Genomic DNA, 14,257 nt, shown 5'->3' on the forward strand with positions numbered 1-14,257 from the left:
CGGAGATGTTTACCTGGCAACTACTATGGGCAAGAAGGGTACCAGACACTGAGACTTTGACAATGAACTCATAGCTCCCGAAGCTTAATCTGCTCGTTCCATTGTCTGCTGTTGTGAACAGTGACACTAGGTCATTTATAAAGAACGGTTTATTTGGCCCATGACTCTGGTGGCTGGAAGTCAGAGCCGGGCAGCCGCCTCTGGTGAGGGGCTCGCATTGCGTCACAAGTGGTGGATAAGAACAGAAGGACAAGTGGGCACGTGTGAGAGAACACACGTGGTGGCCGTGCTTTCTACCTGTGTGGTGCAGCAGCTAATTCAGCCACACGAGAGTGGGAGTTCTGTCCCATGAGACAGCGTGAATCTATTCACGAGAGCCCCTTCCGCATGACCCAAGCCCCTCCCACTGAGTCCACCACACTGCCACACTGAGGAATTAAATCTCAATGTGAGTTTTGCTGGAGAAAGACAAACTTAAACCATAGCATTGAGGTAGGCAGTAAATGTCTTCCTGTTAATAGTTCGAGATGAATCCTGTGGCTACAAACACACGTGGTATTCAAAACATTTAACAAACAACAGGGCATCCCAGACTCCAGCCAATCAGAGTAGTGCTGCGTGTCCATCGTTGTAATGGCTGGACTGTAACCTTGCTAAGTGACACTTAGCAAAAGCCTTTTGGTAGAGGGAGTTCTCCTAGAAGGGACAGACACAGACCATGCTTCTAACCGAGGCTTCCTGGCCAATACTGAACAGGCGAAAGACACGAGAGCCTGGAGTTTGTGTTTGATCGCCTGCCCTCGCCTGTGAGGCCAGCTCATGCTGCTCTGATGGTGCAGTCGGTATAATGGCCTGATGAGTCATTAAAGAGCCGTGGCTTGAATAGAGAGAGTTGGCGTCTCGGTCGTGATTTTGGATGAATCGACAAGAATAAGCCCTAGGAAGTGCATAGTCATGAGGCATAAATAGACGTTGAGAATTTTGCTTCAGTTTAGAATGGAAAAAAAAGCTGGCATTTCCTATTTTCAGTTGGAGCTACTGAGGGTCAAAGGGACTGTGTCTCCCCAAGTCATATGGTAGCCAGTGGTAGTGGTAGAGGGGTAGAGACCGGCACCCCAGCACTCTCACTGCCTGCACCACACTCCCTCTGTTGAGGTATACTGTCTTTCCCCACCATCTTCAACATCCTCACCAGCATCACCACCACAGTCACTGTTGTTGTCATCCTCGTTGTTCTCAGTTGTCAAGCGTTTGAAATATGACCACGCCTGTATTAAGCATGTTTGGCTACTATTTCATTCACATAGCACGACAGTTGTCCCAAGGGAAATGAGCCTTGAGGGAGGTGCAGGAACGTTCCAGAGGTCACCCAGCTGGGAAAGTCAGATCAGATTTGAACTCAGTTCTGTCTGGCTGCACAACACAAGCTTTCATGTTCTCCCTCTTAAAGCATCTCTGGGACTGTGGATAGAGTGTATGCTTCCTGGAGTAGCTAGGTGATGAGATTTATGATTGGCAGGAGGTTGTCCATTCAGAGACACAGTCGTGTGGACTCTCAGCTCCCCTGTGACAGTGCCTTACAGAGCCGGGAATAGGACCACACCTTTCTGACAGATGGGTGGCATTGCCCACAGTGCCCACTTCTCAGGAAGGCCTGGGGCTCTTTCCTGTGGTTTCACATCACTCTTGCAAGGGCAGGCTTTGACTAGTGGGCCTTGCTTTGGTGCATTCCAGGTTGAATACAAGAAAGGCTTTGAAGAAAGTAAGACCCACTTCCAACTGCCCATGGATATGGTAAACATCAGGCACGCCAAGAAGGCCCAGGCTCTCGCCAGTGACCTGGATTACAGGAAGAAACTGCACGAATACACTGTGCTGCCCGAAGACATGAAGACCCAGTGGGCCAAGAAGGCCTATGGGCTCCAGAGTGAGGTGAGTCCCACTCACTGACAGTTCTCCCCATGCACCTCTTGTCATTGTAGGCCCTTTCATAAGGATTTTGAGCCCGTGTGTGCATCCATTTCTAACTCAGAGAGCCAGGAAGAACTGCTGAGGATGGGCTAGGCCCAGGGAGGACAGATAGGGAGATGCAACTATAGTCAAGACAACAACAGAGATTAGAGGTTGGAAGACTGGGGGACAGAGCTATTATGAAAGCTAAGGCAGGTTGTTAGTGAACAAGAGCAAAAGGAAAGTAAATGTTGAACATCTTAAGTAAATCTTGGAAGTGTAGCACTCTGGCAAAGAAGCTCCATGGTCTGATAAAAAAATAGGAGAAAGGTTATGATGCTTCGGAATGGAAGCAGAACATGCTGTTCTCATTGCAAGGTGGGCCCGAGTGGACCTCCAAGTAGAGATCTGCCTAAGCATGGGGAGCAGGTGCTCTAGGAAGACCAATGCAGGGTCGAGATTCCCCTCACTCTCCCACAGCTTTATCCCGTGTGCACTCCTGTGTCTGATGAGGCCTTGTGATTTTTCTCTTCCAGCTGCAGTACAAGGCTGACCTGGCGTGGATGAAGGGAGTTGGGTGGCTCACGGAGGGGAGTCTCAATCTGGAACAGGCCAAGAAGGCTGGCCAGCTGGCCAGTGAGGTAACCTGAGCTTGGGCCCCAGCCCTACAGTAGTTCTCCACCCTTGGGTCACGGAGTGATCTTTTCCTCTGACAACCCCTCCCCCCGAGGCTTATTTTGGGTGTTTTTCAAAGGGGAGGACCCCCTCATTTGGCCCTTGGAGCACACCCTGAACTAACTTACCGCACCCTTTAACTTCCTGGGGAGGTATTTTTTTAAGAAGCCTACCAATTTATTTTGAAAAGCAGCCACTAAATCTGAGTTGTTTGGTTTGGGAAGCTTGTCACATACAGCACATGGAGAAAATACCTTTCTTGTGGGAGGAGTGTGTGATTCCTTATGAATTAGTTTGCTATTTAGGGGTCAGCCAGCATTCTGTTTTAAACTTAAGCTCACGGAAGACTTGGGGCAAGTCACTGAACCTTCCTGATCCTCCTTCCCTCATACACAGTGAGAAGGTTGAGCAGGAGAATCGCCAAGGTCCCTGTGCTCTAAGCCCACGCTCCTCTGTAAGCCTTGGAGAGGTGGCCTTGGCAGCAGGCAGGGGAGGACTTCTGAATGACATTTCATTTGGAAGTGTGACTATTTCAGGAGCTTTGGGATCCTAAAAGGGGCCCCTTGGTTCAGGCTGAGTTGGCCCATGTCTTGCAAATGATAGCAATAGTGATAGTCATAGCTGTCGTTTATGGACTGATAATGACTAATCGTTGGTGTAATTTATTGACCACTTTGAATATGTTAACACATATGTGGTTATCTGTGGGTCACAACAGCCCTTTTGAGTAGATTCTGTGGTTATTATGTTAATAGTCCCATCTTACGTGAGAAAAATAAGGCTAATGCCAAGTGTAACAGCTGGGATCTCCATCCAGGGTGTTGTTCCCATGCCCCAGCTCCTGACTACTAAGCAACATGGCCTTCCTCAAGCATATTTTGTAATTTGTTCTAATCTTTCCACTACACTCACTCTTCTCTTGGATAAGGGCATAGTAGGGCTAAAATATATACAGAGGGAGGTAGAGAGAAAGAATCCTTTTACAATTCTTGTTAGCTAGCTTCATTGTGACCAACTAAAATCCAAGTGGAGGCAACACAGCTGCATCTATTCTGATAGGGAACCCAACCGGTTGGTCCTTCAATCTCAGGAATATTGATATTTAGCTCATCCTCATTTCCTGATTTTTAAGTTCCCAAGGGCCAAGGAGATTTTATCTTGTTCACCTTTGTTTATAGTCTTGCTGTGCTCTATAGAGAATGGATTCGTGACTCTGCAGGGTACTTAGGATTTGAGCAATGCAGAGTCTGTGTTGACTGAGAATTTTCAACAATGGCAAGCCAGTGTGACTTTGTCCAGTTACGTGGTGAAACAGTTTTCCTATCCAGTGCAATGGAATGAGGAAGGAAAATTAGAAGTCTCCTAAATATATTCTCTAGAATTCTATATTTTGCTGTCCCAAAGGCCCACTCCATCCTAACGGAGGAGGAAATTTGGAGCTTCCAGTGTTCCAGTTGCTATTTTGGGTTCAGCTGGTATCTATAGCCCTCTGCTGATGGCACTGAGAGTTTTGGCAGAACCAGGCTGTGAGCTCATCTCTGGTCTCCCCACCGACAGGGAGTCTCTGGTTCAACAAGTCGGCTTCAGTGGCCACCTTTCCCATCCACTTTGACAGCTCCAGTGGAAAAGCCAGAGGAATGAATCTTCAAGAAAGACTTAAAGTTCCTTTGGAGGGGACAAAACTACATTTGAAAATGTACCAAGTGGTCTGTGACTGTGAGGTGGCCACACTGTGAAGACAAGACCTCAGTCACCTAGAAAATGAGGACCCACAGGGTGAAACCCATCTGACCACCATTGGTGGCTCCTGGGGTTTCTCCTTTCTTAGAGCTGCTACGTCCTGAATAGTCATGAAAACACCATGGGTGGTGGTAATGGCTATGTACGAACCACTCGGTGCCAGGGACTTGACACTGGTGTACAGCATGGCACTGAAGGCTCCGCCCACCCCTAATGCAGTAGCTCTATTGTTGTTCTGCTTGTGTAGTTGAAGCCTGGGAGGCTCAGGTCTATTTAGGGATGTGCCCAATGTTGTGAAGCTGGAACGAGGTAGAGATGAGGTTTGAGCCTGCGTCATCTTGGTTGTAAAGTCCAAGTTTCGTCCCACTCACCCTCCTATGTCAGATTTAGTTTATAAAATGGATACACCCTAGAACACACAGAAATACAGGATTGACTGAAGCTAAAAATGAGAGTTCCCATTTAGTAATGACAATTAAAAAAAGCTTACCAGAGCAGGCTGTCTTGGGGCTGTGCCATTCTATTTAAGCTGTAGAACCAATTGGAACATTCTCCCAAGGAAATGCCTGTGTCACAGAAAGTGTGTGTGTATGACATGCACATGTGTATCGTGGTGGGAGGCAGCCCAAGCCTAATGCTGTAGGGTCTCCTTTCTTTGGGAACAGAAAAACTACCGGCAGAAGGTGGACGAGCTGAAGTTCACCAGTGTGACCGACAGCTCCCAGATGGAGCACGCCAAGAAGAGCCAAGAACTGCAGAGTGGGGTGAGTCCTGGGCTGCCCTTTCTCCCTCAAGCTGCTGTGTCATGGGTCTGGGAACCTCCGGGGACAACAGCAGGTGCTGCCCAGGCACGATCCAGGAACCAAAGAGCCTTCCCCTTAAATAGGCTGTTCCCAGCTTTCTGCAGGCTCCAAGCCTGTTTCTGGGAACTGGACACCAGGTCTCCCTGCTCCGCCCGCTGCACTTCCCCCCTGATAGATGCAGGGCTGAGTTGGCTCCTTTTCTGCTTTCAGCATGCTCTAGTTCCTCCTTTGTCTTCTTTCTCTGTTTCTCATCAAGAACTCTGTAATTATGCAGCCAGTGGAGAATTACCTTGGAGGAGAACATCTGAGGGATGTGTGCAGGTCATGGCCACTTGAGCTCAACTATGAGAGGCAGAACAGTGAGGCACCACACACATCAACTATGGACCAGTGTTCAACACTGAGCAGGTGCCATGGTGGCTAGGATTTGGCCAGGACCTTCCTAGCTTTCCTTCCTCAAGGTCTAGGTACACCTGCCAGAACAAGTGCTATCAACAGGAGAGTCACAGAAAGCCCCTGTTTGGAAACTCAAGTTTGGGGAGAAGGCAGAGAAAGCAAGCATGCTAAGGTTCCCACGGAGATGTGCACTGTGCTGTCATTTTGGTCACTGTGTCTGTTCCGATGGATTTTGTGAGGAACTTATGGTGCAAGTCAGAGAAGGGCCAAGCAGACAGACAGAAAGACACTATGACAGATGCAAACCGTGCCCACCCCTGCCACCTGCTTCTGACCCAGTGCTGTCTCCCAACAGGTGGCCTACAAGGCAGGGAATGAGCAGTCGGTCCATCAGTACACCATCAGCAAAGATGAGCCTCTCTTCCTACAGGCCCGAGCCAATGCTGCCCAACTCAGTGAGGTACAGCTGGAGGGGATGGGTAGCCTGGGCTCTGCGTCCTGTGTGTAAAACCACCTGGTCCCCAAGCCCGTGCAGCCGCATCAGTGATGTCGGTGTCAATCAAGGTCACAAACATCTGGTCCTTCTGAAAAGCAGCCATCCAGCCGATGTGGATCTTGCTCAGTGTTTTAGGGGGAGGGGAGGACCACCTTCCACAGAAAAGAGCTGGAGGAGGACTTGAGCCAGGGGTTATTTCAGGGTCAGAGTTGCAGCAGCACAAGGTCATGGCAGAAGGGAGCAGGAGCAAAGATGTTTGTTCCTCGCTGCTGGGTGGGAGCCTCCGTTCTGCCCCTTGCACGTGTGTGATCTCAAGCAGATTCTCCTCTCTCCGCTGTCCCATTAACAAGGGAAACAAGGCTCATTCTAGTCCTTTCCTCACTGGGCTGTCGAGGCTTCAGTGACCCAAGTGGGACTTGGCCAGAGAGGTGGGTTCATCCCCAACTCAAACAAGAGACCCCGGAATCCTGCCCCCTTCCAGTGCCTAAAGTGTGGAGGATGAGTGCTGCGGCAGCTGGCACACATGAAGGTTCCCCTACTCCCAACTTCCCCGCTCTGTCTTCCGTGGAGGGGTGAGGGGCCTGTTGGCCCTCCCTGCTGGCTCCCAGGTCCTTGGGGTCCTGATCTGAGTCAGCGGGGGAGGAGGACCACAAGGAGAAGCAGAGGCCACATTGGTTCACCCACAGGAAGGGAGGGAAGCCTTCCAGAACAGAGTTCGTGGAACCTGGAGGTAGGGGCAGGAGAGGGAGTGGAGGAGCAAGGAGAAAGGGCAGGTGGGCTGGAGGCCGCAGGGAAAGGGCGGGAGTGAGGCAGGGGTGCTGGGTGGATGGGGCGTGTGGACAGACATGAGGAACAGGCTTTTCGGAAATGTCGCTGTGTTATGCAAGGTTATTGCACCCTGGGCATGTCTTTGAGACCTCCAGGAAGACTCCTGGTATTTCTCAAAGCTTCTGGAGTTTAATTTCTGCTTGCGATGGAAGCCCTGTGTGCCCAGAGGCCATTGGGTAGGAACAAGATGGCCTGGCTGTATCTGGGTTACGTGGCTGTTGGTGTCGTCCCTGGAAGCATCCTCCTCGGAGAGGGTCCAGAGGCACTCTCTCACCTTTGTCTCCCAAATCCCCTTAGAAACTATACAAGAGCAGCTGGGAGAGCCAGAAGGCAAAAGGCTTTGAGCTGCATCTCGACTCCTTGACCTTCTTGACAGCCAAGGCCAAGAGGGACTTGGCCAGTGAGGTGAGTCAGTCCCATCTGCAACAAGAAACCACAGAATCTTGCCCTCTTCCATCCAGGAAGCTCTTTTTTTAAAAGATTTATTTATTTATGTGAGAGGCAGAGTTACGGGGCGTGGGCAGAGAGAGAGAGAGGTCTTCAAACCTCAGGTTCACTCCTCAGATGGCCACCATGGCTGGAGCTGAGCAGATCCAAAGCCAGGAAACAGGAACTTCTTCTGGGTCTCTCACATGGGTGCAGGGGACCAAGCCCTTGGGCCACCTTCTGCAGCTTTCACAGGCCATAGCAGAGAGCTGGATTGGAAGTGGAGCAGCGAGGACTTGAACTGGCGACCATATGGGATGCTGGCACTGCAGGCAGAGGCTTAACCTGCTATGCCACAGTGCCAGTCTCATGTTTCTTTTTCATTTCACAATAACTTTTTATTTATAATGTTCTCACTGTTATCAAAAAAGATTTTAAGGTTGCTTTCATGGAAAACAATAGGCCATTTAGAATAAATCCAGAAAAAATGATCTCAAACAATTAGAGAAGAGGTGGAATTTCACTAGAAAATTGGAAAACGCTGTTACTGTAGCTGAGCACTCAGTTAAGCTCTGAGCTTTCTGGCAGCCACGGTGAAAAGGGAAATGGTGCGTAATAATATTTTATTTCACAGTTTGGTAAAAGGAAATTTTAAGATATTCAAAGGAGTCAAACATTTTTACGACTAATTCTGATAGGATCTCATAAATGGCTTTGCTTTCGCTCTCATGCCTGTGGCTTGTATCAGAATAGTTCCTTTAGGAGATTGTCATGGATCCCTCCCTGTTCCTCTCATTTAGGTGAAGTACAAGGAGGATTACGAGAAGTCCAGAGGGAAGCTGATCGGGGCCAAGAGTGCCCAGGGGGACTCACAAATGAGTCACTCGCTGCAGATGTCCAAGCTGCAGAGCGAGCTGGAGTACAGGAAGGGATTCGAGGATACCAAGTCCCAGTGCCACGTCTCGCTGGACATGATCCACCTGGTGCACGCCCGCAAGGCTCAGGATCTCGCCACAGACATCGGCTACAGGACAGCATCGCATCGCTTTACGGCTTTGCCCACAGACATGAAAGTGGAATGGGCCAAGAAGGCTTACGGCTTACAGAGCGATGTAAGCTGCGTGCAGTGTGCATGTGTGTGCAGTGTGCACGTGTGCACGAGCTGGCGCGAGCATCTCCCCACACCCTCAGGGCAGCCGTTCACACTGACGGCAGCCCTGCTTCCACATCCCTTAGTGGGAACACTTTGGTGTCCTTGGGGTTTAGCTTTTATCCAAACCATGCCTGTGTTCAATTCCGTACTAACAAACAGAAAAATCACACAGCTCCCTTCTCCTTCCTGGAGTTCAGATCCACATATATTTCCCAGGGTGCTCTGCATTGCCATGTATTGTGGCATCCTTAGCTGTGGCCTGCGAGGGGAGAGCATCGCTCACCTCCCCTTTCAACTCTAGTGGTCCTTTCTGGAATGAGCAGCCCCTCGCCTCTCCCCCTTGGGTCCTCTCTCTGGTTCTGTTTCCTGTCTTCAGCTGACTCTTGCCCAGGAGTGTGGGACTGCTGCAAAGGCAGGCCAGTCTGTGACACACGGGTGTGTGTGTGTGTGTGTGTGTGTGGACACACTTCCTGGTAGAATTCCTGCATAATAGATGGATGACATGCTGCCTCTAAAGAAGCATCTACCTAAATGGCTTTCCGTTAAAACTGCTTGCTCCATGGCAGGTAAAGAAATAAGGAACACTGCCCCCACCCCCCGCCCTGCGCAGGGGTGCGTGGGAAGTCTGGCCTGTCTTGCACAGTTCCCTCCAAGAGCTGCCACCTGGGCCCTGTAGTGATTTCTCATTTGCTTCTCCCCCATGCGTCCTTTGAGACAAGGAAACCAGTAGGATTCGTTTCCTCCTGAGGGAGCCAAGGGGCCCCATCCCGGCTCCTCCCTCCAGAGCCCTGGGTGGGGCCTAAAGCCACCATCCTCAGGGAAGCCTCCAATTAAAGAGGAAATTAATTTACATCTCGGAGCCCTACCCTTGACTGTGCAGAATCAGATAAGACAAAAGAGGCATCTTATTTGACTCAGCTGGCACCAAGGCTATGTCGGGAGCCGCTAATAGCCCTTTAAATGTCTGCTCCAACAATGGCCTGTCTTTTTTTTCCCCCCCTCTTTCTCCTTTGTCAGAACCAATACAGGGCAGATGTGAAGTGGATGAAAGGCACGGGCTGGGTCGCCACCGGGTCATTAAATGTGGAGCAGGCAAAGAAGGCAGGAGAACTCATTAGCGAGGTGAGATTTCCTGACAGCGTGGAGCGGGCCTGGCTGCATTCGGCGTGCGGTGTTTCTGTATAAAATTAAAATAATTTCCACTCAAAAGGCAAAGAAAAAGGCAAAGCCACATGAAAGGCCTCAAAACCCAGACTAGGGCTGGTAATTAGAGGGAAACCACATACCAAACACACACCAGTAGGGGCCCATTGAGCCCAGGCAAAAACAAAGTGGGTGACAAATGATATTATGAATAATAATGACAGTCAAACGGAGCTCAATTGCTACCCACCAACTTACCTTTTTAATGAAGCAACACAGGAGAGATGATGAAAAGGTGCATTTATGGCACCCAGAAAACCCCTTGGTGACTTGTACACATTTTCTTCCTCAGTGTAAACAGGTTTTGATAGTCATGTGACATCCAGCACGTGACCCGGCTCTCTCCTGTGGGAGAGATGTCTCGCTTCTATTTGAACCTCACTCCTGCCAACTTGTAGCCACCCTGGCTGGACCCTAAGGCTCTGCTGCTTATAAAAAGAGCCATTTCCTGGCATTTTTGGGGGGGGGGGCGGTTCCATTGAGCAGGTGTTTTCACAGTCTGGATGAGGGCTTTTCAAGGTCAGCATTTGATAATCCTGTGTTGTGAGGGCCCTCTCGTGTCGTGAAGGCTGTTTAGCTGCATCCCTGGCCTCTGCCCGTGAGATGTGTTGGGGCAGCCAACACATTCTCCAGACATTGGCCCACGTCTTCTGGGGTCAGAATGGCCCCTGCACCAGGCACCCCAGTGAGCTGTTCTGGCTGCTACTTACTAGAGTGAGACAGCCTCGAACCACCAAAGGCAGCTCTCTTCCTGTCTGTCTGGGGAGTGGTTTTCGCAGAAGGTCAGGGGGCATTTGCTCAGTTAGCTTCAGTGGAGCTGGGTGTTTCTGGACTTTTCTGGATGCAGAGGAGACGATAATGGCCATAACCCCAGAAGACGTTTGCTTTGGTAGTGAGTCCCCAGGGACCTTGTTTTGCAAATAGTTTATTATGGGATGCATGGTTAAAACAGAAAGACACTCATGTTGGTTTTTCAAACACACCTGCCCAGGGTTGATATGCCCATAGGAAAACATTCTAGTTACCTGGCACATAGGGTCAGTCTCATAAGTGACCTTAGTCTGGCCTAATTTTTTGGAATCTTGGTTAACACCTAAGTCTCCAAAGACCCTGAGAACCCAAGAAGGACACCACCACCCTGAATTATTCAGTCCAGTTGCCGAGATGAGCTGTTCGTGGGATGAACATGAAAAGCTTAACAGGAACAAGCACTTAGGTCTGAAGATTCATGATCCCAGACTCTTTTTTTTTTTTTTTTTTTTTGACAGGCAGAGTGGACAGTGAGAGAGAGAGACAGAGAGAAAGGTCTTCCTTTTGCCATTGGTTCACCCTCCAATGGCCAACGCGGCTGGTGTGCTGCAGCCGGCGCACCGCGCCGACCCGATGGCAGGAGCCAGGTTCTTATCCTGGTCTCCCATGGGGTGCAGGGCCCAAGTACTTGGGCCATCCTCCACTGCACTCCCTGGCCACAGCAGAGAGCTGGCCTGGAAGAGGGGCAACCGGGACAGAATCCAGCGCCCCGACCAGGACTAGAACCCAGTGTGCCGGCGCCGCAAGGCGGAGGATTAGCCTAGTGAGCCGCGGCGCCGGCCAGATCCCAGATCTCTTAATATTGGGCCCATATTGGACTCCATACAGAGAGAAGAGTCAGACTGTTCTATGCAAACCTTAGGCATTGAGATGATTTCTTTACGCATCTCCATCTGGCAGCCAAAAGATCTTTTGGGACCCACTTATCCCGCAGTGGTGTGAATTCGCCACCTAATTTTGCAAATTGGCTCAAATAATTTGCTTAATTTGCTGTCGCTGCCTCACACAAGCCCTGAGATGTGTGCGTCAGGTAAGACATTCTCCGACAGCTTTTCCCAGCCATCTCATTTCAGGTTGTCACATTTCCAGGTCAGCGTCAAGTTGGGCTGACCTCTCAACTTCTAGAGAATGCCAAGCACTGTGAAAGAGCCACCGATGTACACACTCACACCTGTTGTGTAAAGCAGGGCTCAGCAAAGCTCTTCTGTAAAGGATCAGATGGCAAATATGGTCTCTGTCATGACTACCTGGAAAACAGCCAGCCAGCGTGTTAAAGAATGCGTGTGGCTGCATTCCAATAAAACTTTATTTACAAAAACAGGTGGTAGGGCAGCTTTGATTGGATATTTAGCTGTCCCGAGACAACCTCATATATTTAAAAATCCAGTAAGACCAGTGAGGGGGTGTTTATTATTTGATTTAGGAAATTATAAACTCCATGATTGCATTAAAATAAGAACGATTTCAGTCCCCAGTAAATAAACTTTGATTAAAAAGAAAAAGCACACTTGGGCATTTGGCTTAGTGGCTAGGAGCTGGTAAGATGCCTGCTTCCCACATCACAGTTCCTGGGTTCAGTTCTGGGCTCCAGCTCCCGACTCCGACTTCCTGCTAATGCAGACCCTGAGAGACAGCAGTGATGGCTCATGTAATTGGTTTCCTGCTACCCACATGGGCAACCTGGATGGAATTCCTGGCTCTTGGCTTTGGCAACAGCTGGGAGCCTTTGTGGGTATTTGGCGAGTGAACCAGCAAATGGGAGCTCTCTCTGACTCTGTCTCTGTCTCTCTGCCTCTCAAATAAAATACTTTTTTGCAAAACAAATTAATTAAAGCATGGTTTTCAGAATACTTGAAGAATTCAGTACCCAGGTCTTTGCCAGCATTTATGGTCTTTGTAATTTTTTGTTTGTTTCAGTGTTTCAAACTGTATGATGACTTCTTCCAGTAACAGCACCTCTTTTCTTATTATTGTAATATTTTAAAGACTTATAGCTGCACCAGGCTCCAAAGTGATTGGCTAGGTTAGGCTCACTGTCTGTAAAATGAAAGGGTTGTAAAATGAAATGATGTCTGCCGAGCCCTTTTGTGGAAGAAACATGGAGAGCCTCCATGGGTAAATGTGACTACGAATGCTCTTTCTTGCTTAGAAGAGGCAAACTAAGATATGTAAACAACTGTGACATAGTATTTGAAGCCTATAAAAAGAATCCTTCCTAAGTGTGTATCCTACAGTATTTTACCAGTGTAACCTAATTTTGAGATGTTGTCTTTGCGCCAGGTGGAAATACTTTAATGTTAATTGACATGAGGTTATTCTTAAATTGAAACAAATATTAACCTGAAGGCACCTAGGATAGAAAGATGGAGGAAGTAGAATAATAATTATGTTCACAAATTCACTCTAATCTCAAGCAACCTATGATTTTCTCTTTCAAATGGCATGAAAGAGCAGCACAAAATTCACAGCTTTGATCTTTTTCTGCTCAACAGAAGCAGTACCGTCAGCATCCAGATGCTTTGAAGTTTACCAGTATTAAAGACACTCCGGAGATGGTCCAGGCCAGAATTAGCTATACCCAGGCCGTGGATGTAAGTGATAATGTATATACATTATGACTTGGAGAGTGGGCTGTTCTTTCAACACAGCGATTGAAGCACAGGGCTCCTTGGGCTTGCTCCTTCTGTTGTCCTAAGGATGAAGGAGCTCCTTGTCCTTTGCAGAGACCCCCTTAGCGGGAGTGCTTCCTCATTACCATGCCCATGGGCGTTCCTACACTTCGGATGCCAAGTGGGGCTCCCGCACCCTACTGCCCCGGGATGCCTCCCCATCTGCATGTCTTGCACATGCATCCGTGGAGAGGCCATTTCCCCCTCTCCTTTTGTTTGAAAGTGTTGTGTTTAGAAAACCCGGTGTTGGGCGAAAATGGTTGGTCATGGAATACGGAAGCCAGGCCCCCAGGGCAGGAACTGCTGCTCACTGATCTGACTGATTTAAATACATGAGACTGTGTGCAGCCCATTTCCCATGCTCTGTTTTGAATGGGAGGCCAAGATCGGACCCTTTGCCCTCTGGTGCCAGGTCCACTGGAGACTAAAACTGAGTGATGGGCCCTAGAAAACTTCCCTGTGGGGCATGGCTTAGCACTTTTTGGCTGATTCTCCTGAGAGGACTCCGCAGATCTTTGTATAGGGCAGACCTGGCTTTCAATATCTTAAAACCGTCCAGTTTTCCACGAGGTAAATTTACAAGCTGTGCAAGGTGGGGTTTTAAACTCCCCTCCTTTGCTTTCCAACTAAGCAAAGTATTCTGACTGTGCCTTCTTCAGCACTTTCCAACATGACCTGAGCGCCTGTCGGCATCTGTGATAGGATGGTTGACAAGCTTCTGCATTTAGGAATTTATAATTTCTTGATAATCAGCCCATTCATCAAATGGCATTTTGGAAAGCACAGAGGGTCAAGCAAGAACTTTTGTATGAAGGAAAAATCCTTGCTTCTTCCTTACCCTAACCAACTCTAGGGGGCACTGCTGTGATGCGTAGAAACCTGGACACGTCTGGTAAGATCTGGGCTAGAAAAGCCTGCTTTAGGAACTTTTCTCCTGTGGCTGTTGCCAGCTCCGTGTGTCACTGTGACCTCCTAGGACATCATGAGCCCAAATCAGAGTTCTGGGGGAACAGAGCCCTGGACCACCCAGCACACATTTCTTAGGGCAAGAGTCCTTGGACAGGAGGGAGGAGCGTTGCGGCAGGGGTAGGGCCAGCCGCACCTGTAA

At 49.2% G+C, this 14,257-nt stretch overlaps 1 protein-coding gene across 8 annotated transcripts in view; it reads left to right on the top strand.

The window, feature by feature from the left end:
- NRAP (nebulin related anchoring protein) overlaps nt 1-14,257 on the top strand; it is a 71,127-nt gene that overhangs the window by 30,643 nt on the left and 26,227 nt on the right. For all 8 annotated transcript variants that reach the window (XM_008270528.5, XM_070057204.2, XM_002718751.6 and 5 more), the window contains 8 exons: nt 1,735-1,932; nt 2,487-2,591; nt 5,031-5,129; nt 5,920-6,024; nt 7,186-7,293; nt 8,115-8,426; nt 9,485-9,589; nt 12,973-13,071. In XM_008270528.5, the coding sequence (XP_008268750.3) occupies nt 1,735-1,932; nt 2,487-2,591; nt 5,031-5,129; nt 5,920-6,024; nt 7,186-7,293; nt 8,115-8,426; nt 9,485-9,589; nt 12,973-13,071 (1,131 nt within the window). The remainder of the gene's footprint in view (nt 1-1,734; nt 1,933-2,486; nt 2,592-5,030; nt 5,130-5,919; nt 6,025-7,185; nt 7,294-8,114; nt 8,427-9,484; nt 9,590-12,972; nt 13,072-14,257) is intronic.

The sequence above is a fragment of the Oryctolagus cuniculus genome, chromosome 15, assembly GCF_051225735.1.
Source record: "Oryctolagus cuniculus isolate XC-2025 breed Fujian yellow rabbit chromosome 15, ASM5122573v1, whole genome shotgun sequence".
Classification (NCBI taxonomy): Eukaryota; Metazoa; Chordata; class Mammalia; order Lagomorpha; family Leporidae; genus Oryctolagus; species Oryctolagus cuniculus.